We start from the raw sequence: 27,100 nt of genomic DNA on the forward strand, positions 1-27,100 counted from the left end.
CGTCCTGTACAGTCTTCTTCCTATCATAAGTATGGTTTTTGAATCTTTTATTAACAAACACTTAATTTCTCATCTTGAATCCAATAACTTACTTTCTGACCATCAATATGGATTCCGATCTTCTCGTTCTACAGCTGATTTGCTAACAGTAATAACTGATAGGTTTTATCATGCATTAGATAAAGGTGGAGAGGTTAAGGCCATCGCTCTTGACATTTCAAAAGCTTTTGATAAAGTTTGGCATGCTGGTCTTCTCCATAAGCTTTCTTCTTACGGTGTATCTGGCAATACCTTTAAGATTATTGAATCCTTCCTTTCCAATCGTAGTATAAAAGTTGTCCTCGATGGACAGCACTCTTCTTATTCTGTAACTTCAGAGGTTCCTCAAGGTTCTATCTTTGGCCCTATACTCTTTTTAATTTACATTATTGATCTTCCAGATATTCTGACATCTAAGGTGGCATTGTTTGCTGATGATATTACCATTTATTCTTGCCATGATAAGAAACCAACACTCTCTGATTGCTTGGAGGGGGTATTAGAGCTCGAAAAGGATCTCACTTCTGCTACAGCATGGGGCTTACAGTGGCTGGTGAACTTTAATTCAGATAAAACTCAATTTTTTTCAGCCAATCATTATCGCAATAATTTAGATCTTCCTATATATTTATGAATGGTGATGTACTCAATGAGTCATCTACTCTTCATCTTCTAGGATTAACTCTTACTTCCAATCTTTCTTGGAAACCATATATCAAATCAGTTGCAAAATTAGCATCTGCAAAGGTTGCATCTCTTTATCGAGCTCGTCACTTTCTTACTTCGGATTCTATTCTCTCTAAATCTCTATAAATCTCAAATCCGGCCTTGTATGGAATACTGTTGCCATATCTGGGGTGGATCTTCCAATTATGCTATTTCTCTTTTAGACAAGGTGAAAAAATGATTTGTAAACATAGTTGGACCTGCTCTTGCAGCCGACCTCCAATCATTTTCACATCATCTTAATGTTGCTTCACTTTCTCTTTTCTACAAATACTATAATGGGCACTGCTCTAAAGAGCTAGCATCTCTTGTGCCATCTACTGAAAATCATTCTCATGTTACTTGTCATTTAATTAAGTGTCATCCTTTTTCTGTTCCTAAGTGCTCCAAATACGCTTATTTGTCTAGTTTTTTTCCTCAAACATCAGCTCTTTGGAATTCGCTTCCTTCATCTTGCTTTCCTGATTTATAAAATTTGCAATCCTTTAAGTCGTCCGTCAATCGTTATCTTGCTCTACAATCTTTATCTTTTCTCTTCCAGTAACTTCCAACTTTAATTAGTGGTTGCTTGCAGCCAATGAAAGATGTATTTTTTCTATTCTCTACTGTTCCACCTTTTTATTTTGGTATTGTTATATACAAACCTAATTTATCTTGGAAATAACTTTACCCTTTATTTATATAAATTCCATCTGTTACCAGAGGCCTTTTTAGGCTTGCAGATTTTTTCAAGTGTATTCACCCATATTCTAAGCAAACATAACTTATGAGGCTTTTTATGTAACAAAGCAGTTTGCTTTATAACTTAGGAAGATGCTTTTTAGGTGCAACTCTGAAATAAGATTTCATCCATAAAATTGAATTTGATATTTTTAATAGTGTCTGCAATTGCTAATTCTAAAGGATGTGTTACGCACCAGGTAAACACAAGCCACTGGTTCTTCTCGTAAAACTGTTTTCACGCTACCACCTTTATTAAGAGAATCTCCATCAGAAGTAAAATCAATACACTTCATTAGTGGTAGTAAATTTGTTAGTCGTTTTTGTAAAACTATTTACTCTCAACCAGTTTGGTTCTACTGATTCTAAAAAGTTGGCTGAAAGTTGAAGTACAACTTTGTTTTTAAAAACATATCTATATCTGTCATATAAAATATATTTTATCTGTTGAATTGTCAAACTGTAATTAGATCTTATAGTATTGTAAAGTGAATTTTGAAAAATGACTTTTTGCCTAACAAACAAATTTTTTAGTCAATGAACACTACACAAATATGAGCCAAGTGTTTATTTCAGGTCACCAGACCTGAAATATACATTTGGCTCATATTTACGCCAAAAAGCTTTAATAATTCTGCTACGAGACTTTACGCTAATTGATTGAACCAATTTCTTTACTGTCAGAACAAACTTAGAAAATTATATACGATCTAAGTTGTTTTTTTCAATTTTTCAACTCTTAAATAAAAGTTAAATTGTTTTCCCATTCAGATAAAGTTGTGGATGCTGATAAGGTTAATCAGCATCTATGACTTCATCTGCATTGAATTAACCTAATCAGCAATGAAAACTGAGTAAAAGTGTGGTTGTGTTTTATTATGATGAAGAATTTCAATGTTTTTATAGTTTGTTGATCCAGCTACAAAGACATCAAAAACATAAGCCCTAGTTTTTATATTTTAATTTTTTACTTTTTTTTATGTCATAAAAGCCATTCACAAACTGAATTCTTTACAATTTTTTTGCAACTTCTATGTTTTTGTCATTAATACTAAATTTTTGTGTATGACTGTTGTGACTTATGTGCTTCTAGAAGGAAACTATTCTCAAGAATTGAAAAACAACAGCAACCACAAAAAAGATTAAAATGTTTAAAATCAGTTTTCAAACCTGTTTTTTCTTTATTTTCTTTTTTCAATGAGTAACTTTTAAACTTGTTAGACATATGCTAAAATTTTTCAATTCTTCAATTATCGCTTTTCAGTTCATAACTTTTAATTCTGTTAGAAAAGATGCTTGTTTCTTCTGCATTTGCACAAATATTGCAAATAAAAGCTTCATAAGCTTCATTAGTAGGTATATTGCAATTCTTTTAAAACAAATGCTACAAATTGCCTAATGCTAGTTACTTTATTTTATGTTCTTTTGTATTTACACTTTTTGAAAGTATTAAATTTTGAACCAGGTACACTATTTCATCAGTTATAAAATGTATCATGTCATATATCAGCTTTTAAAGATTAAATCACCTTTTTTTGTTATTTGTTGGTTGTTATAAGAGTTCTTTTAGATTTTGGTAGTGTTTTTAACAACTTTTGAAGTGCAAAAAACCTCTTTAATTTGCTTTAAAAGCAATGCATTGTGCACAATACACATTGCATTACTTTTATATTCGTTCACAAAACACATTTCATTATAATTGCACAATAATTTTTATCATTTATATTTAAAAAACACATCTCATAACGCAGTTAAAATTAAAAGGAAAAAAAGTGTTTTCATTTTTTTGCAAACAAAAACATTACTATATTTTAAGATTTTTACATACCTTATATAAATTTTAAATTCAAATCCAGTTTTTGGTCGTCCATAAGGTATCTACACTTTTATTTTGACTCCTCCCCTCCCCTCTATGTATTTAGTTTAAGCTTTTTTGAGTACCTTCCACCTCCCTTAAAGTACCTACGCTTTTAACCAACATTTATTAATTAGTGTCTCCTTACTTTTATAATTGACCACCTGCCCCCTAACTCTTATACGCCATTTGTAGATCCCCTCTATCCCATCCGAGCGTACATACTTTAAGAAGGATCTCTTTTAAGTTAAAAACTTCAAAGTCATAAAAACATACTATGTTTTTGTAAGATGATGATAAATTTTAACAAAATTATATTTATACTAAAAAAAAATTCACTTAAAAATTGCAGCATTCTTTATTTTTTTCTTTTTTCTTTTTGCTGAAAAAAAGTCTGGAATAATATCTTTAATTTTAAAAATTAAAGAGACCTGAAAATATAAGTGAAGTCCAAACCTAAATATGCAGTAGTCAAAGTCTTGCGTCGTATAAGTTTTTCTATGTATGAAGGCTGTGTGTATGAAAGAAGTGATTGTGGCAGGGTATTGGTTGTTGCTATGCCTAAGTCTTAAGTGAGCAGATCTGGTGGTCCAACTCCACTTTTCTTTGTAAATTTTCATAACAGATTTTAGAGTAATGATGTCAAGAAAGGTTTATTTTCATTAAATTCAAATTAAATTGGACATTAGGCTAAATTGATTGTGAATAAAAAAGTTTTTTTTTTTGTTTGTTGGCAGCAAGCCTTATGACATTAAACATCTCTTCAGTTAATGTATATTGCTTAAGTATAATGCTTAAACCCTTTCTACTGTGCATTCCCTCAAAATGTATAATGATAATGGTAATAATAGTGAATAGTGCTTGATGTATGATTGTTTATAGCAAGATTCAAATATTTTTTTGTTTATTGTATTAAACTTAAAAATTCTTCTTAAATTTAAAAAGTTACAATCTCTCATAAAATGCTGATATCTATCTTTACATTTAAACATCATACAGAAAAAAACCTGACCATGCTTTATACTTTAATGTTTTTTCAATATAAAAGTTTGAGGGCTGTGAATAACTTGTGTGTTATACTGTGATACTTTTTGGTACTGTGTTATTCATATTGCTTTTATGCTGTGATATGCATAATGCTTTCCTGATGCTTTATTATTATACAATATAACTATTAATGGCTAAAAAGGAGGGGTTTGTTAATATTAGGAAGGAGGTATTTCCTAATATTTAAGTAGACTAATTTTAAAAGTAAAATTTTTGTGTTGAATTATTTATTTTGTTAAATTATTTAATTTAGAATTTTAGTTTTTAACTAATAATGTTTATTTTTAGAAATATTCGATGTGATTGTGGAAATTCAAAGTTTAATGGATTTGAATGCTCCCTAATTAAGGTAACGGGTTTGAATGCTCTCTAATTAAAATGAAATGGATTAAGATCTTTAAACTTTTAAAAAGTTTTTATTTATATATATATTTTTTAAATTTAATGTATATAAAGTTGAATACAAATCATTATTCTTGATAAATTTTTCATTGAGAATTCAATCATTTTGTATAAGAGTTACAAAGGCAAGCGGATTTTTTAACAGTGTATTCACCTATAAAAACAATACTTCTTTTTTACGTTGAATGTTTTAAATCTAAGCTAGATTTTGGAAATTGTTAAAAGCTAACTTTTAACAATTTCCAATCGACTAATGATAAATCTTAAATGTAAATTCTGAAAATAACTTCCTAAAAAATCTAAAAATAGATTCCTCAAAAATCTAAAAATAGATTCTTAAAAAATCTAAAAATAGATTCCTAAAAAAAACTACAAAAAGCAGCTTCCTAAAAAATTCATCAGTCAGAAATTCTTTTCTGATGAATTTCTGACTTTATTAAAAAATCTTTTCAGTATATGAGGAGGGTGTCATTCTAAGTTATTGAACATTTTTTCACCTTCAGAGAAGTTAGTGCACATTATGTTAACAAGTTTTTAAATTTATTACCTAAAACTCATTTAGGTCTCTACTTTTTTATTATTGCTTTCTTGGTAGCTACATCAGAACAACTGTTTACTGTACTGATCATCTTCTTTACTGTGTTATTTTAATGCTTACTTTGATTGAAAATATCTCATTAAAATATCTCATTAAATATTTTTTACACCTAAGCAAATAATCCCCAAAATTATTTGTGTAAAATTATTGTAAAGCTTATTTTAAATAAATAAAAAGAACAAAAAAATTGTCAGCCGAATTTCTTCATTGTTTTTAGAATGAACATATATAAAATAACAAGTTTTATTTTTGTCTTACACATTGATAAAAAGTTTTGTTACACATTGATAAAAAAAGTTTTGTGTTACACATTGATAAAAAGTTTCGTGTTACACATTGATAAAAAAAAGTTTTGTTACACATTGATAAAAAAAGTTTTGTGTTACACATTGATAAAAAGTTTCGTGTTACACATTGATAAAAAAGTTTTGTTACACATTGATAAAAAGTTTTTGTTACACATTGATAAAAAGTTTTGTGTTGATAAAAAATTGTGTTGATAAAAAATTGATAAAAAAATTTTTTGTGTTACACATCGATAAAAAAGTTTTGTGTTACACATTGATAAAAAGTTTTGTGTTACACATTGATAAAAAGTTTTGTGTTACACATTGATAAAAAAATTTTTTGTGTTACACATTGATAAAAAAGTTTTGTGTTACACATTGATAAAAAGTTTTGTGTTACACATTGATTAAAAAGTTTTGTGTTACACATTGATAAAAAGTTTTGTGTTACACATTGATAAAAAGTTTTGTGTTACACATTGATAAAAAAGTTTTGTGTTACACATTGATAAAAAGTTTTGTGTTACACATTGATTAAAAAGTTTTGTGTTACATATTGATAAAAAGTTTTGTGTTACACATTGATAAAAAAGTTTTGTGTTACACATTGATAAAAAGTTTTGTGTTACACATTGATTAAAAAGTTTTGTGTTACACATTGATAAAAAGTTTTGTGTTACACATTGATTAAAAAGTTTTGTGTTACACATTGATAAAAAGTTTTGTGTTACACATTGATTAAAAAGTTTTGTGTTACATATTGATAAAAAGTTTTGTGTTACACATTGATTAAAAAGTTTTGTGTTACACATTGATAAAAAGTTTTGTGTTACACATTGATTAAAAAGTTTTGTGTTACACATTGATAAAAAGTTTTGTGTTACACATTGATTAAAAAGTTTTGTGTTACACATTGATAAAAAGTTTTGTGTTACACATTGATTAAAAAGTTTTGTGTTACACATTGATAAAAAGTTTTGTGTTACACATTGATTAAAAAGTTTTGTGTTACACATTGATAAAAAAAAGTTTTGTTACACATTGATAAAAAGTTTTTGTTACACATTGATAAAAAGTTTTGTGTTACATATTAATAAAAAATTTTTGTGTGTTACACATCGATAAAAAAGTTTTGTGTTACACATCGATAAAAAAGTTTTGTGTTACACATTGATTAAAAAGTTTTGTGTTACACATTGATAAAAAAGTTTTGTGTTACACATCGATAAAAAAGTTTTGTGTTACACATCGATAAAAAAGTTTTGTGTTACACATCGATAAAAAAGTTTTGTGTTACACATCGATAAAAAAGTTTTGTGTTACACATCGATAAAAAAGTTTTGTGTTACACATTGATAAAAAGTTTTGTGTTACACATTGATAAAAAGTTTCGTGTTACACATTGATAAAAAAAGTTTTGTGTTACACATTGATTAAAAAGTTTAGTGTTACACATTTAATGTGTAACACTAAACTTTTTTATCGATGTGTAACAAAACTTTTTAAATAATGTGTAACACAAAACTTTTTTATCAATGTTATTGATAAAAAATTTTGTGTTATATTAATTATCTATTATATATTATTTATCTATTTATATTATCTGTTATATATGGTGTACATTAATATTTTGTATTTATATTCTCAAACGGTTTAAATAAGATGTTAAGTTAAAAATAACTATGATTTAGAATAAAGACCTTTTAAATGAAAAAAATGCATATAATCACAACTATAAAGGTTTATATTGCATTTGTGATCGACCTTATCCTGACCCTGAAGTAGAGGTATACTTTTCCTTTATTCAACATTAATATTTTGCAACCCTCGGAATTAGGGTCAGCATTCGGCAATGCCGACCTAAATGCCGGCCTTAAAGTATTTGAGATCGACAAAAAGTTGCTGACCTCGTTTCTATGTTTTATGGTTAGACCTTTGTATCAAATAATTTTTGCCGACCTGATGTCGACCTCAAAAAGATTGAGGTTGACAAGTTATTGCCGACTTCATTTTTCCTAATTCCGAGGGTTGATTTTGTCTAGTAATTTATTGTTTTTTATATTAAATTCAAGCAAATTGATTATAATGGTAATAGCTTTTATTTTTCTTCATCTAAATCAAATGTTATATTTTGTATTATGTTATATTATGTATATTTTATTTCTATAAAAGTAACTCCTAAATATTTTGATAAATGTTATTGCTACTTATGCTTTATCTTTTATTATATTATGCAGTAATTACTGTCTGTCAAGTATGTATTCAAGATTTAAGGTATTTTATTTTCAAGACAGTTAAATAAATTATTTCAAAAATCATGTCTGTTCATATTTTTGTTTTACAAAAAGATACTGTCTTTGGATACAGAATAGTTCAAAATAAAATACTGGGGAGAGAATATATCAAAAGTGCGTGTACTATTTTAAGGAGATGGTGGTTGTCTACCAGGTTTATTCAAACCTTATATCTGACCAGGACCGTGAAGAGGGTCAAACTTGAAAGTTAGGCTAAAACTAAAGACTAAAATAAACCTCGCCTTGAAAACAAATCTCAAATATTTTAGGTTATAAGCAATAAAAAAACTAGCCTTGTTTTTTAATATTTTTATGGATTTTTTTAAAGAGGTATTTGTTATCATCATTTACTAATAATTTTGATATATCTATTTAATTTTTACATATATTTTTTCTTTAGATAGAAGATGAAATGATTCAATGTGTAGCATGTGAAGATTGGTATCATTCAAGAGTAGGTTTAAATATTATTTGTATTTGTATTTTATCCTGTTATTTTTTATTTATTTACAAATCTATTTTCATTTTTTAATAAATAAAAGTAATACTTTAAGAACTTAAGGCAAAAGTTTGGGTCAGGTCAGGATCATGATTACTCTGATACTGGTTATATCTAAAAGGTTGTGATAGCACTCAAAGGCTGATTCTATCAACATCAAGCTGTAAAAAATCAGAATGTTGACTATTGTGCATGAATGGATCCCTATTAATGCTTTTTGTGTGCATTTATCTAGTTTTATAAGGAGTTGTTTGTTATGACTTTTAAGGATTTATAAACAGGAATGAGGCTACTGCATAGTGTATTGTTTAAGGTTCCAGCTATTTTTGAGTAAAGTTATTTTTAATAGTTCAAATCATGGCTATTGTACTAAATAATATTAAACACTAAAAAAATTTTTGTCACCACAAATTTGTTTAATTTATCTTTTACAAAATTTTGTGGTTTTTAAAGTAACTTTTTTAAATGGCTCTAGTATTAGCAACTTTAAATTGTTTTTTAGACTACCCAAATGACTTACATCCACTCAATAATTTGTATCTTGTCCCTGATTCTACCTTGTGTTTCCTAACTTGTGTTAGGAAAACACAAGGTCGGAAGTTTCCAAACTTATCATTCTTCTTCTACACTAGATTTGTACTTCTTACAACTGTCTTAAGGCTGACTGGGATTCTCTTTGTAATCTCCATGGTAATAATGCTTGGGATGATGTCTTTTATTTCTCTGCTAAGAATTGCACTTCCTACCTTTTTGATTTAAGCAGTTAAAGAAGTTTCTGTTCCCTCTTATTGGTTTTAAGTCAAGCTCTATGTGGTAGTGGTGTAGTGGTAGAGCGCTTACCTCATAAGCAAGAAGTTCTTAGTTTGATCTACACCACGTCCTTGGTAGTTCAACTTGTTTCTCCGTGCTGCAGCCTTGTTCATCAAAGTTTGTGTTTTAGAGTTGAGAGAGGGTTGTAATCTTAGAATTTTATACCATAAGTTAGAGAGTAAATCTTTAATAGTGTCTCTTACATATTTTAAAATTTTATTTCATTTATAGGTCTAACCAAGAAAAGACAATTTTCTCTGTGAAAAGTACTTTTTCTCATTACTTGCAAACAAAAGTTATTAACAAATTAATTTTTTATGTCCTCTTTTTTTTTAAATTATATTTCATTTATTTTAGCATTTAGGTTCTTTACCCCCTGCCGAGTTTCATGAAATGGTGTGCTATCTCTGCGTTGCTAAATATAATTTTCTTCAGTATTATTATAATGATCAAGGTAGTTTTTTAACAATTCCTAAGCTTTATATTAGGCATATATTAATAACTTTATTTAGATTATATACAGTGCTGACTTTTAGTGCTGTAATATATGTAAAATGTTAAACACATTCAAGAATTGAAGGAAAAGATTTGTTTCTAAATTATGTGCTTTAAATGTTTGAATTTTGAAATATATAGGTTTGAAATGATAGGTTTCTTAAAAAAGAGTAGTAGTAGAAAAAGGCAGGTCCTGGCTCATTTTTTTTTTCAACCATATCCTTAACCATAATCTCATATCATATTTAGCTATAAACATATCCATACTCTCATAAGTCATTTAAACCAGTCGTAGTATGAAATTCGGTTTCTTGCTCATAAAAATTCTTTGATTTTACATGGATCCGAAGGATCTAAAAAATCAAAAGATTTTTCCGTAGATCCAAAGGACCTTAAAAAAAGTGCATTTTCAAAAAAAGTGTCTGAACCAAAATATAAAGATAATGGTAGTATAACAACCATAATATATTAATATATTATGGTTACAAACTATAAACTCTGAGCTAAAAAAAATTTTTTGTAGTTTTGTAATTTTAAATCAATTTTTAAGTCTTTCAGACCCATGTAAATTCGAAGAATTTTTCAAGCTATAGTTTCATAACTGAAATCTAGCTACGCATAATAGTAAATTACTCCTATTAAATCAAAACTTCCAGATTTCCTAACTTGCTCATCACCAGAGTTTATTGTTACTACTAATCTTCTACCATTAGTAACGCTAGGCATGGAGTCATTTTTACCAAAATTTCTGTAAAAAGAGATAGTAGTTGTAGAATCAATTTTTGGTTTTGATTGATACAATAGTCCAGATGATCTATTAGCAAATGAAGTAATATTAATTCCATTCCATGAAGATAAATAAAAATCTACTAAACCAGATGAGCAGTATATGCATCTGCTATTATTTTCATATCCAGGAAATATTAAATTACTATAGTTATAGGGTGTCCAAGGTTGAATAACTGAGTCATTGTTTTTAGGAGAATCGATTCCGTCATACATGCGTACTCTTGATTCATACCAATTTCCAGATTTACTGATAACATGCATTCTAATATATTTTAAATAAACACCATTTCTATTACTTGCAATGTTTAATAATATATATTCATTACCATAAGTTGTGTTCAAATATCTAAATGTGGATGAGTATAGTTTAAGATCTGAAATAAATGGGGGTATTAATGAAATATTTGCTTGCTGTGTTGAACTTATTGTAAAAAAAGGTTGCAATGAATATGTAAGTGGATTTCCAGTTTAATTGTTTAATTCAATTTTTAGATTAGTTTTAAATGGTAAATCAAGTGTAAAGTATCCTCCTAATTCAATATTAGAATGTATATTACAACCTTGTAAAGAGTTAGTATAAAATGGCCCACCAAGTGGAGCGAATAATAAATCACAAGCTATACTTCCTATGCAAAGCGTATTATCTGCATATATCCTAATAAATATGTTACTTGATACACTTCCATTAGGATTTGTTCCTTTAAATTCTAACCATAGTTTTCTGAGAATACCAGGACCACTATTTTGAATAAAAACTGCTGTTCCATCAGTACTTGTATTTGGTTCATCAGTACCTGTATTTGGTTCATCAGTACCTGTATTTGCTTCAAGAGTCTGGGATTTTACTCCCATGCATGTTAAGCTTGAATTTGGTACTATTTCTAAACTGCGAGGATTAGGTATTATTGTGTCAACATAGTACTTTGTAGCAGCATCATTTGGATTTGTAGGTTCTGCTACATTCATTAATTTGTTTGTATTCATGTCAATATCACTAGTTGCATTATTTTGCCCATCTCTTCTAATAAACATACTATCAGCTTGAGATGCTGTTAATCCATTTGAAACTACTCAACTTGTAGTTGAATAAATTGTTGTACGTCCGAATTTATCAACAGGCATTTTATATATAAAGAAAAAAAAATTACCATAGATTATTAATGAAAAATCATATCCTTCATCTGAAAATCATATCCTTCATCTAGTTTTTTTAAAACATAGAGACACAAATGTCCACAAAATAAAGTATTTCCAAACTGAACTCTATCACTATTATAATAAACAAAGTCTTTTAAATAATTAACAACTTTGACAGGTGGGGGTTGTGCATAAGAGTCAAAACTTAATTTTTTTTCACTGTCTTTGTACCAGCAAATCCAATGAAAACCCTGTGTACTTGAATCTCCTGTATTTAATATTCCACATTCTTTTTTTTGTGTATTTTTAGGTAATTGATCTCTTACAAATACAGCTTTAAAATTTTTTATTTTTAGTTTTTTTGCTGCTTCTAACAATTGAAAATTTGTTAAAGGTTCATTAGGTAAAATTATCCCTTCAACATTGATAAGTTTATAATTATTTCTCATTTTTACTTATAAATTATTTTTTTTCTCAAAAAATAATTTTTGGGCTACCCTACCCCCACCCCTTGGGCTTCCCTATCCTCTACCCTATGGGCTCTTTGACCTCTTTGCCTAATTGACCTAAAAATTCTTTGAATTTCTATGGATCCGAAGGATCTATAAATTATTTTCTTTTAATTTGTAGTGTCCATATGCTAATGTGTGAATTCCGTCTTCTAAAATGACTCTTTTATCATCGTCTGTACTTAATGCTATTTTATTGACCTCATCTGTGTAAATTTCATGTGAATGTGATCTTATTACATTCATTTTCCTAACTTGATCCACTTTATTTAATAAACAATGTTTATAATCTTCATGTGTTATATGATTTTTTACAACATTTACTTTATTCCTTTACATTTTTTATTTTCTTTACCGTGTACTTTGTAGGAATACAATTTAGATCTTAATCCTACAAATTCTTCAATTTGTGCTCCTCCAGACTCATCTTTAAACATTCCAATTACTTTTTTATTTATTTCAACTTTGAATCCTACAAGTTCTTTTGCTGGATGCTTTGGATCAAATTCACTTGTATCAAATTTGCTTTCAATATCTTTAGAAATATCGGAAAAAAAGTCTACTGTTTTAATTTCGTATGCTAAAGAATCAGTATCTGTGAATAATAGTTTTGCTCGATCAGCATATTTTTTCTTTATGTAATCATAATGAAATTCATACATTGGAGTTTTGCTCAAATCTAATATACACATTCCTAAGTAAATTGGTTTGTTATACATTAATTTGGTTCTCTTCATGTGAATCGCTATTAAATTTTCATCAAATATCGTTCGACTCTCCAAGTTTGGTCTTGAAGCTAATTTAACAGCTTTATTTCTATTTGTCACTAATCTAACATCAACTCTGTTCTCAATGTTCTCCATTATTTTTCCAAATACTGAGTTGTTCATCAGTTTGAAAAAGTCTTTTTCAAAATCATTCGTTGTCTTGGTTCTTAGATTAGTATTTAGGTCAATGTATTCGCTTAACCAAGAGCTTTGTTCAAAACTTAGACCTCTATGAATTTTTGTGATCTTTAGACCTAATCTTTCATACAATTTAAGATTTTCATAATGGGTAACATAATTTTTCTTATTTTCCAAGTTAGGGACTAGTTTTTCAACTTTATCAATATTTTATCTTTCAGGAGCAAGTGGGTAGTCATTATGATCATCATGCAGATGTTCAGGATAATTTAAATCAACTTCTAGTATACATGGAATCGATTTCCAGTTTTTCAACTCATCTTCATCCATCCATTTAAACCCATGTGTTGGAAGTGGCTTACTCATCGCCCATTCATATAGATTATTAGTGTCTAGATATTGGATGAATGTTGATTCTTTGCTTTTGTCATATGCGTCATCCATTTACTTATTATTAGATGTTCCTAATCTATTCGATATCATACTGATTCCACCTCTTATTCCTTTCTTTATTATTAGTATCATATCGTAATCGCTCAACAGTTCTAATTTTACTTTTGTTTTCTTCAATGCTGCATCCCAAGCTAATCCTGGTGATGTATAATACCAAGCCGGATCTAATTTATAATTTTTCATGCAAACATCTCTAAAATTTTCAAAAACATCTGCTAGTAAAAGCACATCTGAAACGTTGTACAAGTCATGATAATCTCTAAATGTTTTGCAATTAAACTCCTACCATACATTTTGTGCATGTGAGTAATCATCATCAATTATATCTTCATCGTTCAATTTAGAAAAAAACGATTCTTTTGTGGGTAATTGAGTTTCATTAAATTAATCAACAGAGTCTACCCAATCATAGGGATATACGCCTTTTTTTAGTAATAAATCTAATTGTTTCCCTGAATACAATTTTCTGATATTTTTACATTGCTCTTTTGATAAATTTTTTGATAAAGAATCTTAACTTGAAGGCATAAATCTATAACTGTCTAAGAAACGAATCTGGTGCTTTATTTCAACACTCTTTCCATCTTTAACAAACTCTCCAACTTTAATCTCTCTAGAAAAGCTAATATACTTTTCTTCGTTGTTTGGGATACAGCTCAATTTACCTCCTGATAATTTCTTGATAAATAAGTGAGAATCATAACCAGATAAATTATGAAATAGTACTGGGAAGAAATCTGGAAATTTATATTTTAAGTTACAACTACTATGAGCAGCACCTCTATATTTTCCAGTAATGTGACAGTGGTCACGTACTTTATCATTATCCAAATCTTTTCCGCAAATGTGACATTCAGTTGCTGCATCGAAATCTTTCTTATTTGCATGTGTATATACAATATTCTTTTTAAATTTAATCCTGTTACAAATTTTTATGATATCTTCTTGTAATCTGTCAACAAATATTTGTGCAACATCATCCGTTTCATTACTTGCAGTAAATGAAACTGGATTGCTTTGGTAAAAACTTTCATCGAAACATTTAATGTAGTAGCAGAACGAACTTGGTATATGCTTTTGATACTGTTTAGTATAGGATTCATTAGGATTAGGTTCACAGTACTGATAGGTTTGATGAAACTTTCAAAGTCAGCATATACTACAAATGGTACTCTCATCGATCTATTGTGATTAGTAAACTGCATTGTCGATTTTGGTGGTAGAAGTTCAATACGCACTGAATCATATTACAATACGATTTGTGTTTAGATAATGATTCTTCAGAATTAAACCCAAGTAAGCAATTTCTACAATAGTGAATAGTACATTTTTGCTTGGATGTTTGTGAAGAAAGTAATTTGCTCAAACTTTTTATTAAGCAGTAATGGTTGGTTTCACTATTTGAGATTAATAATAAATCTATTAAATGCTGACGATCATTATTCTTTGAAACACGTAAAGGATAAACTTTTAGTTGCTAAATTTTTGTCAAGTGGAATATAAGATTTAGGTTTAAGAGGATTATTCTCTATAGTATTTATATCCATCTTTTTAACAGAAACAAATCTCCAATTTGACCCTAGCTGTTGAAATGATGATAAATTTTCTAAAATTCTCAACTTTGCTGTTTCATAAAGCTCATCTAAATCTGTTGATTCTAATACAACAGTACTCTTCATTGTAAATGGAACAGTTGTGGTTATAGTTTCTCCTGTTTTAATATCAGTACGCTCCATTTCACAAGTGAGAACTATATTAACTTTTGATTTTCTATTTTTAGTATTTTAATTGCACTTTTTTTAGCAGCGTTCATGAAAGATATAGCATCATATCCTTTTATTCCTTTAACTGAAAACTGGTTTGTTACATTCTTAACAGCTGATTGTGATAATTTAAATTCTATCGGATTTCTAATTCCAAATTTTTGATATAAATTTAAAACTGTAGATTTTAATTCATCAACTTGTTTATTCACAACCTTTTTAATCGGTTCTGGAACATATGATACAATCAAATCTGCAAGATTAGTAATCTTTTTATTTATTTCTTTTCTAATTTGTGTAATAGGTTGAAAAGGTGACGGAGTTAAAATTGTAGATGATATATCTGGAACAGGCTCATCAAGTAGATTTTCCATTTTTATATATGTAAGATTTTTTTAATAGAAAAAATTTCTTTATATCATTTTTCAAAATATTTTTGCTTGTCAATATTTCATATGTAAAGTTTCATATGAAATTTAAATGCATCAATATTTCTATATGGCAAGATCTTATTTAATTTTATTTAAAATCATATTTGAAGATATTTGGATTATGTGATAAGCAAGTCCAATCTACTTTATCTAAATTATCTTTTAATAGTTCAACTGCATTTGGATTTGCAGATAAGTTTTCCCAATCTACTTTATCTAAATTATTTTTTAATAGTTCTATAGCATTTGGATTTTTAGATAACAATCCCCAATTTACTTTATCTAAATTATCTTTTAATAATTCAATAGCATTTGGATTTTCAGATAAATTTTCCCAATCTACTTTATCTAAATTATTTTTTAATATGTCAATTGCATTTGGATTTAACGATAACATATGCCAATTTACTTTATCTAAATTATTTTTTAACAATTCAATCGCATTTGGATTTTCAAATAAATTATCAGATCCCATTTTTATATAGCAAAATAATTTTTTAAGTTTTTTAATTTTTTTTTAATTTTTCAGAATTTGATATTTCAATCGCATTAAAAGATAAATTTTTAATTGAATTTCAATTAAAAATTCCACATTTTTCTCCCTTTTATCTCAATCTCATTTTCTAGTTCTTTAAAGAATAATTTAAGAGCTTTTTCATAATCATATGTGAAGGTATTTGGATTATATGATAACCAATTCCAATCTACTTTATCTAAATTTTTTTTTAATATCTCAATTGCATTTGGATTTGCAGATAACCATTGCCAATTTACTTTATCTAAATTATTTTTTAATATTTCAATTGTATTTGGATTTTTAGATAAACAAGTCCAATCTACTTTATCTAAATTATTTTTTAATATTTCAATTGCATTTGAATTTAAAGATAAAATTTCCCAATCTACTTTATCTAAATTATCTTTTAATATCTCAATTGCATTTGGATTTAAAAATAAAAATATCCAACATACTTTATCTAAATTATTTTTTAATATTTCAATGGCATTTGGATTTTTAGATAAATAAGACCAATCTACTTTATTTAAATTCTTTTTTAATATCTCAATTGCATTTGGATTTTGAGATAAATTTCTCCAATTTACTTTATCTAAATTAGCTTTTATTAATTCAATTGCATTTGGATTTTCAGATAACCATTCCCAATATACTTTATCTAAATTATTTTTTAATAAATTAATCGCATTTGGATTTTTAGATAATATATGTCAATTTACTTTATCTAAATTATTTTTTAACAATTCAATCGCATTTTTATTTTCAAATAAATTATCAGATCCCATTTTTATATATAAAGATTTTTTTTTTAAATTTTTCAGAATTTAATATTTCAATCTTATAACCATTATCAATCTTCCCATCACGCATTTCAAGATATCTATATCAATGATCTGTTCCACGCATTGCACTATATAAAGATTTATATACTGTTTTTTCTCCTGTTTTTATGTTTGTTAATTTAATAGTGACTGTTTTTTTCTTAATTGTTCTTAATCTTTCATATTTTGGATCTATTTCTTTTTTTTCTTCTTTTACTGGATGTATTCTAGGTCTTCCAACTGGTCTTTTCTCATTTACTTTGCATGGATCCGAAGGATCTACTTCTTTTACTGGATGTATTCTAGGTCTTCCAACTGGTCTTTTCTCATCAGTTGCTTCTGTTGCTTTTGACATGATTGATTTTTTATCAATCAACCCATTATCTACAGCAATCATTAACAATGTAACATAATTTTTAGATGTTTGTGAAATGTTATTTTCTTTTAACAACTTCTGCAAGTTTTCCCTTGTATAATACATTAATATTATATAAAGATAAAAAATTTTTTAAATCAATTCAAAAAAAAGTTAATAAACAACGTTCAACTTATTTCCGTCTGATTGAAAGTGTAAAAACTTATTCGATATTACAACAGCAAACGCTTCAGTATCTGCTGGAACAGCTGCATTAAATGTTGCTTTAATTTGTACATCTACTACTGATGATTTTAATTTTTCTGATTGTCTACTAACATCAAAAACCATAAGTGGGTATAAATCTTTAAAGTCTGAAGGAGTTATGTTGCTTTGTGTTATCAAATCGTTCATTCCATAAAATATTTCACTAAATACAGATGCATCTCTATAGGCTCTTGAAAATTGATGATTTGGAAATGATAAGTTATAGTCAACAGCTGGATATCTTTCTTGATTAAGCATAATGTACATATTTTTCAAGTCACAATGATCAAATATCGAAGAATTAACTTCTTGATTTCCATCCTTATTTGTTTGGAATCCAACAATAATGTATCTTGGTTTTTTTGGAGATGTCTTTACGCTAAGTCTCCAAGAAAACGTTGTAGATTGTGGAACTGTTATAGTATCACACTGCCTTGCGCGAAAAGTTACTGGAAGTGTCACTTTTGATTCAATACTTTTATAAAGATTAACTCTCTCTAAATCTGATGGAATCACATGTGGCATGAACAATGATATTTTATCAAGATTAACTTTTCCTGCAGCTGCAAGAGCGTTTCTAAAAATTGCTTCTGTATCACCTTTTCTAACAAGAGTTAGTGTATGTTTAAATCCGTAAATAACTTTGTTGTAATCATCGCAGAATCCAAAAATGTGTCTTAAAGGTATACAAAATGAAAATGTTCCCTTTGTAGTGGGTTTCTGAATTATGTATGCTTGTCTTAATGTAAACCCTGTGTTATTAATTGTTGTTGTTGAAGAATCTTTGTACCACAATTGATTTAATCCTTGTGCTAATTGAAAGTCATTTGGATATTTAAGCATTCCTAACATTGTTGTTGCTTGACCTGGATAATAAGCTGACTCTATTTCTTGGTTTGATAATTGATATGATATTTGACTAAATAAGTGCATAATACCATTATTTGTGAGTGACACTACATCTGCATTAACATAAGCTGTCCCATCAAGTTTAAGAAGTCTTCCTTCAAACAAGAGATAAGCCTCAGATGGAAGTGTGAACAAATCTTGTTGCTCAATGTTAATTCTTATTTCTCCAGCGCTATTTAAATTTGTGCAAGCTACTGGTTCATATTAATGGAATTCAAATCTTTCAATTCCATCATCCACAGTTGGGATTTCTGTAAAATATTATATATCAGAAGTTGCCATTTTTTACATATAAATTTTTTTTTTTAAATGGAAAATAAATATAAAATATTATGCCAATCGAGGACTGCGGCCTTTTTTTGCTTGATCTGCTATCCTTATAGCTGTTGATTTTATTGAAGACCCCATCATTATATTATTTATATTTGGTGTAACTTCATCAGCTTTTTTATTTAAATTTGAGATTATGTCATTAATTCTATTATTCATGACTGTATGTACTTGGTTGTGAAACTTTAGAAGATGCTTTTCTACTTAATTGTTTTCCTTTTTCAACTGCGACATCTTTAGCAGCTTCTATTGCTGACGTTGAAAGTTCTTTCCCTGCTGATTTAGCAGCAGTTATAGCAGTTTTTCCTAAATCGCTAGCAGCTAACCTCTTCAACATAGCTGATGACACTCTTGTTACATTTGATGATGCTGCTCGTTTAAATAAATTTATTAAACTGTCAAATATACCACTTCCTCCAACAACTTGCTTCTTAACATATTTAACTTATTTTTAACAAATAGCATTTTTGTGTACGCAATTTTTTTTAATTTTTTTTACTCATATCATCATATTCATATTATCATATTCATGTTATCATATTGCTAGATTATTTTGTATTGCTTTATACTGATCACTATTCAAAACACCTTGTCTTAACAATTCATCACAAATTGCAACAGCTTCATTTCTTGATCCAGTATTACCTGCTCTCCATGCAGCTATGCGTAATTCAAGCATATCAAGGAGTGCAATAGGATCGCTAGGAAGAATTATTGGTCCTATTCTTGTTCCCTTTGATTCTCTTTGATACTCAAGCATTCTAGTTCTCTTTAACTCTCTCCAAATGGGAGCTATTATTTCTTTGTATTTTTCGCTCCAAGATGTCTTTGGTTTTCCTGAATCAGTAGTAATTGCATCTGTTTGTATTATTATATCTCGATAATTGTGAAGATCATCTATATTATATATTTCCTTATTAGGATTAGACTTTGTTAGTAATTTCCAAAGACCAGGAGTACCAATGTATTTTATTCCACTTATATCTATATCATCATTATTAATTAATATTGGAACTTTTCCTATAAAAAATTTACCCTCTTTAGAATGTATTCCAAATGTAGTGTCTGTAGACTTTTTACTATAAGTATACATCCTAAGATAGTCTGTTGCAATTTTTTCCAACTATAAAAATTCATCAGAAGGCATTATTTCTTTAGATCCATAAGTATTTCAGGATATGGATTTGAAAAAGTAAGAGCAAATTGATTAGCTTGATCTTGCAATTTAGATATATCCTCCTTTATTCCAGATTGACTATCAATTAATGGCTTGTACAATTTTGACAAGTCTATCTGCAAATTAGAATCTCCAATCTTTTCACTAAGATCATTCTGCTGTATTTTTTTTTTACTCTCTGATAATTCTTTTACAATTTGATCTCTCTTTTCAGTGTCTGTAATTTTTAAAAATAACATTTTGTTTTTATATAAAAAAGATTAAAAACACAACATAAAAGTTTATGTTGTGTTTTATGTTTTACGTTTTATGTTACGTTTTACGTTACGTTTTACGTTATGTTTTACGTTACGTTTTACGTTACGTTTTACGTTACGTTTTACGTTACGTTTTAGGTTTTAGCAAACTATTTAAATAAACTTGGTCGATTAGTGACAACTTTTTTTGTTCATCAATTTCATTTTTAACTTTTATTCTAATTTGCTCCATCATTGTCTGAAATTTTTCAAGTTCACCAAGTATTAATTCAAATTCCTTGTCATCTATATGCCCATCTACTAAAGCTTTAGAAATATAAATGCTTATTGTAATTAGTTTTGAATCAGCAAGCACTTTAATCTTTTCATACTTTTCTGCTTTTAAATTCATTTTTTTATTAATTTGTCCGCCTATTATTGATAACACACCTGCTCTATTATTTTTACAGCTCTATGATATTTTTTACTTAGCGTTATTCTCTTTTCTCTCTCACGCTCTATTTCTTTTTGAATCTCGCCAATTTTTTGTAACCGATATGATTGATCTTGGTTTTTAATAGATTTTTCTTCAGGTGCATTAGGAAGAACAGGGTAAATATTGTTATTCTCAGTAGGTATAGCTGAATAAATGTTATTGTACATTTTATTATTGTATTCCATTTTTAATAAAAAAATAAAAAAATTAAGACAATAGATTAACAGAACAAAAACAATTTTTTTATTCTGTTAATCTTTAATCTGTTAATTTTTTAATTCTGAACAAAAACTCCTTTTTTTATTAACACATCAGAATAAGATTTATTTACAATTGTTACTATAATATCATCAACAGACTCTGCTATTATACAATCTTGTAAACTTAACGTTTTTAATTTAAGTTCATGTTTTAATGAAACTAACGCAACACCTTTATTAACTACTACACCAAACTTTAAAAGAATATATTGATGTGATAGAGATTTTATTGTAATGTCGTGTTGTGCAAATACATCATATCTTCCATTTATTAATATTGCAGGATGCTGTAAATTTTTACGTGGTTTAAAAACTATAGGAGATAGTTCCGGTTGTTTATATTTGTTTATAAATTTATGCACTGGCATGTTATTTGACATTTTATTATATATAATTTGAAAATCAAAGAATCATATTTAAAAATGGAATATTAGCAAACGGAGAATTTGGTCCTAATAATAAACCTGATCCTGTTGATGTATAACCATTTCCACTACGTAAGTACAATCCATCACCTACAGAACTTCCTTTACTCCATGGTCTCAAATATAAACCAGATCCTGCACATGTTAATTTAACTCCTTGTCCATTCTTTTTCATGTACACAATACCATTTCCAGCAATTTTATTAATCATAGTTGATCCAGCTGCTGAGCCTACTCCTGAAAGCAGTCCTATTGCAAGTGGTGGTATAAATCTTGATGCTAAAGAACCAAGAAACGGTAAAAGTGCACCATTAAATCTACCCTCTATTTTAGAATTGAGTACTAGTTGTGTTTTACTTAAAATAATTGATACACCAGTACCTTTTTCATATGCTTTTCTAATTCTATTCAATTGTGTTGTTGTTACAGCTAATACATGTTAACCATTTAAATCTGAATGTGATAATTTAATACTAGCTCCAATACCACATTCAATTGCATTTTTAATTTTTTCTGTTTGGTTTTGTGAAAGATTTACTTTAATATTAGTATATTTACTCATTTTGTTTTTATAATGCATTATAAAAAAAATAATCTATTTTTTTTCTCCTATATGAAATCTAATAGCTAATTTTTCTCCTCGTAAAATTATCAGATTTCCATCTTGATCAACCAATTTAGTCTCCATCTTTGAAATTGTTTTTAGTGTTATTGGTAAGTAAATTAAGTTTAATGGCTCTTGAATAATTTTATATCCAGGACCAACACTTGGAAAAAATGAATATATAACGTTTTCTGTTGTTCCATTTACATAGGATGATGCTATTATATCATTTGTTACACTTATGCTATTAATAGTTAAAATGTTTACTATATTATCTGATTCCTGAGATCCTGTTGAATATACTTGATTGTTAAAACGAAGAATAGATCTAATTGAATTTATAGGTGTAAAATCAACTTTACAACCAGCTTCAATATTTAAAGTTGTTTTCAATGTGTTATTATCTGCTGAAAATATAATACTAGTTTCAACTCCATTAATAGTTTTACTATTTTCAGTAATTTTTTCCACAATATACTTATTTATATCATCAATCTCATAACTACTTTCTAGAATGTTTATATCTATCCAAGTCGCTCCATTATCTGAACTATATCTAAAATTGTTATTTGAAGAATCAACATTTGGAAAACTGTAGAATGTATCAAGACCAACTAATGCCATTTCATAATCTTTATCTTCACTTAGTTGTATAATAGGAGCAAACTTTTATATGACTACTTTTATCATTCAATATTATATACATTTTTTATATACAAAAAAATTATTTTAAACTTTAGATGGAAAATAAAAATTATCTAATCCACTTCTATATTTTCCATTACCTATTTTAGAAGATAAATCTGTGACAACAAATCCATGAGGTTCTGACCAAGCATGCTTACAAAATTTTTAAACTCATCTTCGTTCATATCATTAGAAACATGATCTCTATAAATATGACTTATATTCTTTGCATCTTGAGGAAATAAGCAAATAAAATTAGCATTTTCTCTAATAGTTTGTCTAGGTAACATAAAATAATTTTGTGCAAGATAGAAACAATCTACATTACTATGTCTTCCTCTTATATAATATTTTTCACACTTATTTTGTTTTGTTAATTGCAAATCATCAAATATCATCAAATTATTCTTGTTAATATCGAGATCCTCAGGATTTGGTACATCTTCATCTTTTTCAAAAAACATACACTCCATATCTGCTTTATCTTTCAACAATAATTCCTCTTCTACTTTTAGGTAACAACTTGTTATTGCTTTGCTTATTTTTATTTACATTCCATGAATAATCTATAATACCCATTTTTATATATAAGATTTTTTTTATATATAAAAATGTACTGTGTCAAATGTAGAAACAAAACAAATACACTAAACCAGCGAAGCGTCGTGAGCAAAAATAATAGAAATATATCACGTGGAACTTGCGCTATTTGTGGAACAACAAAAACTCAATTTGTGTCAGCTATGCACGGAGGTGATTTAGTTAGTTCAATTAATTCAATAACTAAAAAAATAAAATTACCATGGGCAAAATTCCCTGGTGAAATGCATTTACCTGGAATGAACTTTGCTGGTCCTGGTACTAATTTAGATGAACGATTAACTTCTACTGATGCATATAAAGAATGGAGTAAACCTATAGATAGAGTTGATAATGCAGCTTACCATCACGATCTTGCTTATAAATACTTAGATGATACTGCAAATAAAAATAAAGCTGATAGAATTATGATTGAAGAAATGGATTCTATAAAATATCCAACAATACGTGAAAGAATTGAACGAGGTATTATAAAACCTATTATATCATCTAAAGCAAAGTTTGGGTTAGGTCTTTCAGACCCATATGAATTGGGTGTTAAAACTACTCAAAAAAACTACAAATGATCAGTAAAAAAGAAGAGGATAAAGACCTGAAATGGACTGACAAACTTGCAAACGAACTTCATAAACCAGTTGTAAAACATTTCAGAAAAAGAAAAGTGATTGTAAATGGAATCGATGAAATATGGGCTGCTGATTTAGTTGACATGCAATCTTTCTCCAAATTCAATGATGGTATAAAATACTTATTAATGGTGATTGATGTTTTTTCGAAGTATGGATGGATTGTTCCATTGAAGAGCAAAACTGGAGTTGATGTTGCTAATGCTTTAAATAAAATCTTCCACGAAAGAAAGTGTCAAAAAATATGGGTAGATAAAGGCTTAGAATTTTATAATAAGCATGTTAAAGCATTAGGAGTAGAGTTATATTCAACTGAAAATGAAGAAAAAGTTGCGTAGTTGAACGTTGGAATAGAACAATGAAAGATAAAATGTTTAAGTACTTTTCAGCTAAATCTACTAGAAAATATATTGACGTTTTAGATGAAATGGTAAGTAAATACAACAGCGCAAAGCATTCTTCAATTAAAATGACACCAGTTGAAGCTAGCGATAAAAAGAATGAGAATATTGTTTGGTTCAATCTAAATGGAAATGTATGATCAGAGTCTGTAAGACCAAAATTTTCAATTGGTGATAGAGTTAGGATAACTAAAAAGAAAGGAACGTTTGAAAAAGGATACACACCGAGATGGGCTGAAGAAGTTTTTACTGTTTCAAAAATTCAGTTTACAGATCCACCAACTTATAAATTAACTGACAATAATAATGAAGAAATACAAGGTACTTTTTATGAACAAGAAATGCAAAAAACTGATCAGATTATATATTTAAGATTGAAAAAGTTATTCGTAAACTTAAAAACAAATCATTAGTAAAGTGGTATGGATATCCTGAGTCGTTTAACTCATGGGTTGATAATAAAGAATTGATAAGTCTGATTTAATAGGAGTAATTTACTATTATGCGTAGCTAGATTTCAGTTATGAAATTATAGCTTGAAAAATTCTTCAAATTTACATGGGTCTGAAAGACCTAAAAATTGGTTTAAAATTACAAAATTACAAAAAAAATTTTTTAGCTTAGAGTTTATAGTTTGTAACCATAATATATTAATATATTATGGTTGTTATACTACCATTATCTTTATATTTTGGTTCAGACACTTTTTTTGAAAATGCACTTTTTTTAAGGTCCTTTGGATCTACGGAAAAATCTTTTGATTTTTTAGATCCTTCGGATCCATGTAAAATCAAAGAATTTTTATGAGCTAGAAACCAAATTTCATACTACGACTGGTTTAAATGACTTATGAGAGTATGGATATGTTTATAGCTAAATATGATATGAGATTATGGTTAAGGATATGGTTGAAAAAAAAATGAGCCAGGACCTGCCTTTTTCTACTACTAAAAGTCAGAAGTGCATTCTTTCTTTGTATTGTGTGTATCATTGTTATCTTGTAAAAATAAAAACCTGCAATAAAGTTTCATTTATTACAGGTTTTTAAATATAATTGCTACTAGGGTTTGCAATCTGGATATCAAAATATCTGATTATCTGAATTATTAGGCGGATTTTGAATACACAATATATCCAGATATTTTTGAATAATCAAAAATCAAACAAAGTATTTGCAAACAACACAAAATGGTGAATATATATTAACATTTTCTTTTATTTAATTTGGTATAAATAAAATATAATGATGTTTGGCTCAGAAAATTTATTTTAAATGAAAGGATTCTATATAATGTAAAATAACAGCAATAATTTTTTTTTTCAATTATTAACACATAACACTTAGTATCATTTAGCTTGCTATATAATTTATTTGTTGTCATATTTGTTTATTGTTATTGTAAACTATAATATATGTTTTTAATGCAGTTTGTTTTTAATTTTTCATAAGCAAACAAGTTTAATAAGTCACTTATTACATTTAAGTAATAATTATTATTTCAAGCCTTCCCGGGAAATGTGTGGTTGCACGCCTTGTTATTCCACATTTAAAGTAATTTTTTTAGACACACTGACCAATGCAGTTCGTATCTTTTTTATAAAGCGTTTCAATAATTCGCAACAAAAAGCTTAACTACTGAAAAAATTCCTAAAAAAAAGGAACCAAAATTGTAGCGAAGTATCAAGTTTTAATTAAATAAACTAGAAAACTTATTAATAAAAAAGAAAATTGAAAAAAAAAAATTTTTAACAACTTTTGTATCCTTACAAGTTGACGAAAAAAACATATTATCTTTTATAAAAATTTAAAAACAACGGAAATGATATTCAATTTAATCATGATTTTTATAAGTTCGCATAATTATGAAACTAATTTGCTATGTACGCTTGAACTATGAGAAATTTTGATAATTTTTTTTTCTTATGTTTATTCATTTTGACGTCTTTTCGCTTTTAAAAATATTTTTGCTATACTTGACGTTTTTTCTCAGTACTTAATAGGAAAATAAGAAAATAAATTGCTATTTATTTGTAAAATATATTATTTGATTGATAAATTTTGTTATGACAGAATAAATTAAATAAAAAGATAACATGGTTTCTTTTATAGATATATTTACTACATTTGATGCATGTCTGAAATTGCTTCTTTTATATTGCCGAATTTCCTATGTTAATATGAATTACTATAAATAATGATTAACGAATTACTATAAATAATGATGCTTAACGATTGCTTTGTTTGAAAAAATGTATTTAAAAACAAACAAAAAAGTTTTAAATAGGGTCCTAAAATTTTTTTTAAAAAGTTCAGTAAATTAACCATTCATCAAGGAATAAACTATTGGGTTTAAATGCATAATTTGAATAATCTGACAAAAGTGCAGACTATTTTCATAAGGGTAGTGAAAACAACCAAATATTTTATATTTAAATATAAGTATTAATGACTTTTTATTTTTTTACATAAAAAACTTATACAAATATATTTATTAAATTTTTTTTTTTAATTTCTTACATTTAAAAATTTGTAGCAATGTCAAAGTAATCTGAAGAAACCATTTTTACTTTTTCTCACTTCCAACAAGGTTGCAAGCTGCCACTATTAAATTATGAGTTAATAGAAAACA

The 27,100-nt window shown here is 27.6% G+C and overlaps 1 protein-coding gene across 2 annotated transcripts in view; it reads left to right on the forward strand.

Moving 5' to 3' along the window:
* LOC100207829 (putative E3 ubiquitin-protein ligase UBR7) overlaps positions 1–27,100 on the forward strand; it is a 67,514-nt gene that overhangs the window by 18,990 nt on the left and 21,424 nt on the right. For both annotated transcript variants that reach the window (XM_065801210.1, XM_065801211.1), the window contains exons 3-6: positions 4,676–4,736; positions 7,366–7,461; positions 8,369–8,422; positions 9,635–9,731. In XM_065801210.1, coding sequence (XP_065657282.1) covers positions 4,676–4,736; positions 7,366–7,461; positions 8,369–8,422; positions 9,635–9,731 — 308 coding nt within the window. The remainder of the gene's footprint in view (positions 1–4,675; positions 4,737–7,365; positions 7,462–8,368; positions 8,423–9,634; positions 9,732–27,100) is intronic.

The sequence above is a fragment of the Hydra vulgaris genome, chromosome 07, assembly GCF_038396675.1.
Source record: "Hydra vulgaris chromosome 07, alternate assembly HydraT2T_AEP".
Lineage (NCBI taxonomy): Eukaryota > Metazoa > Cnidaria > Hydrozoa > Anthoathecata > Hydridae > Hydra > Hydra vulgaris.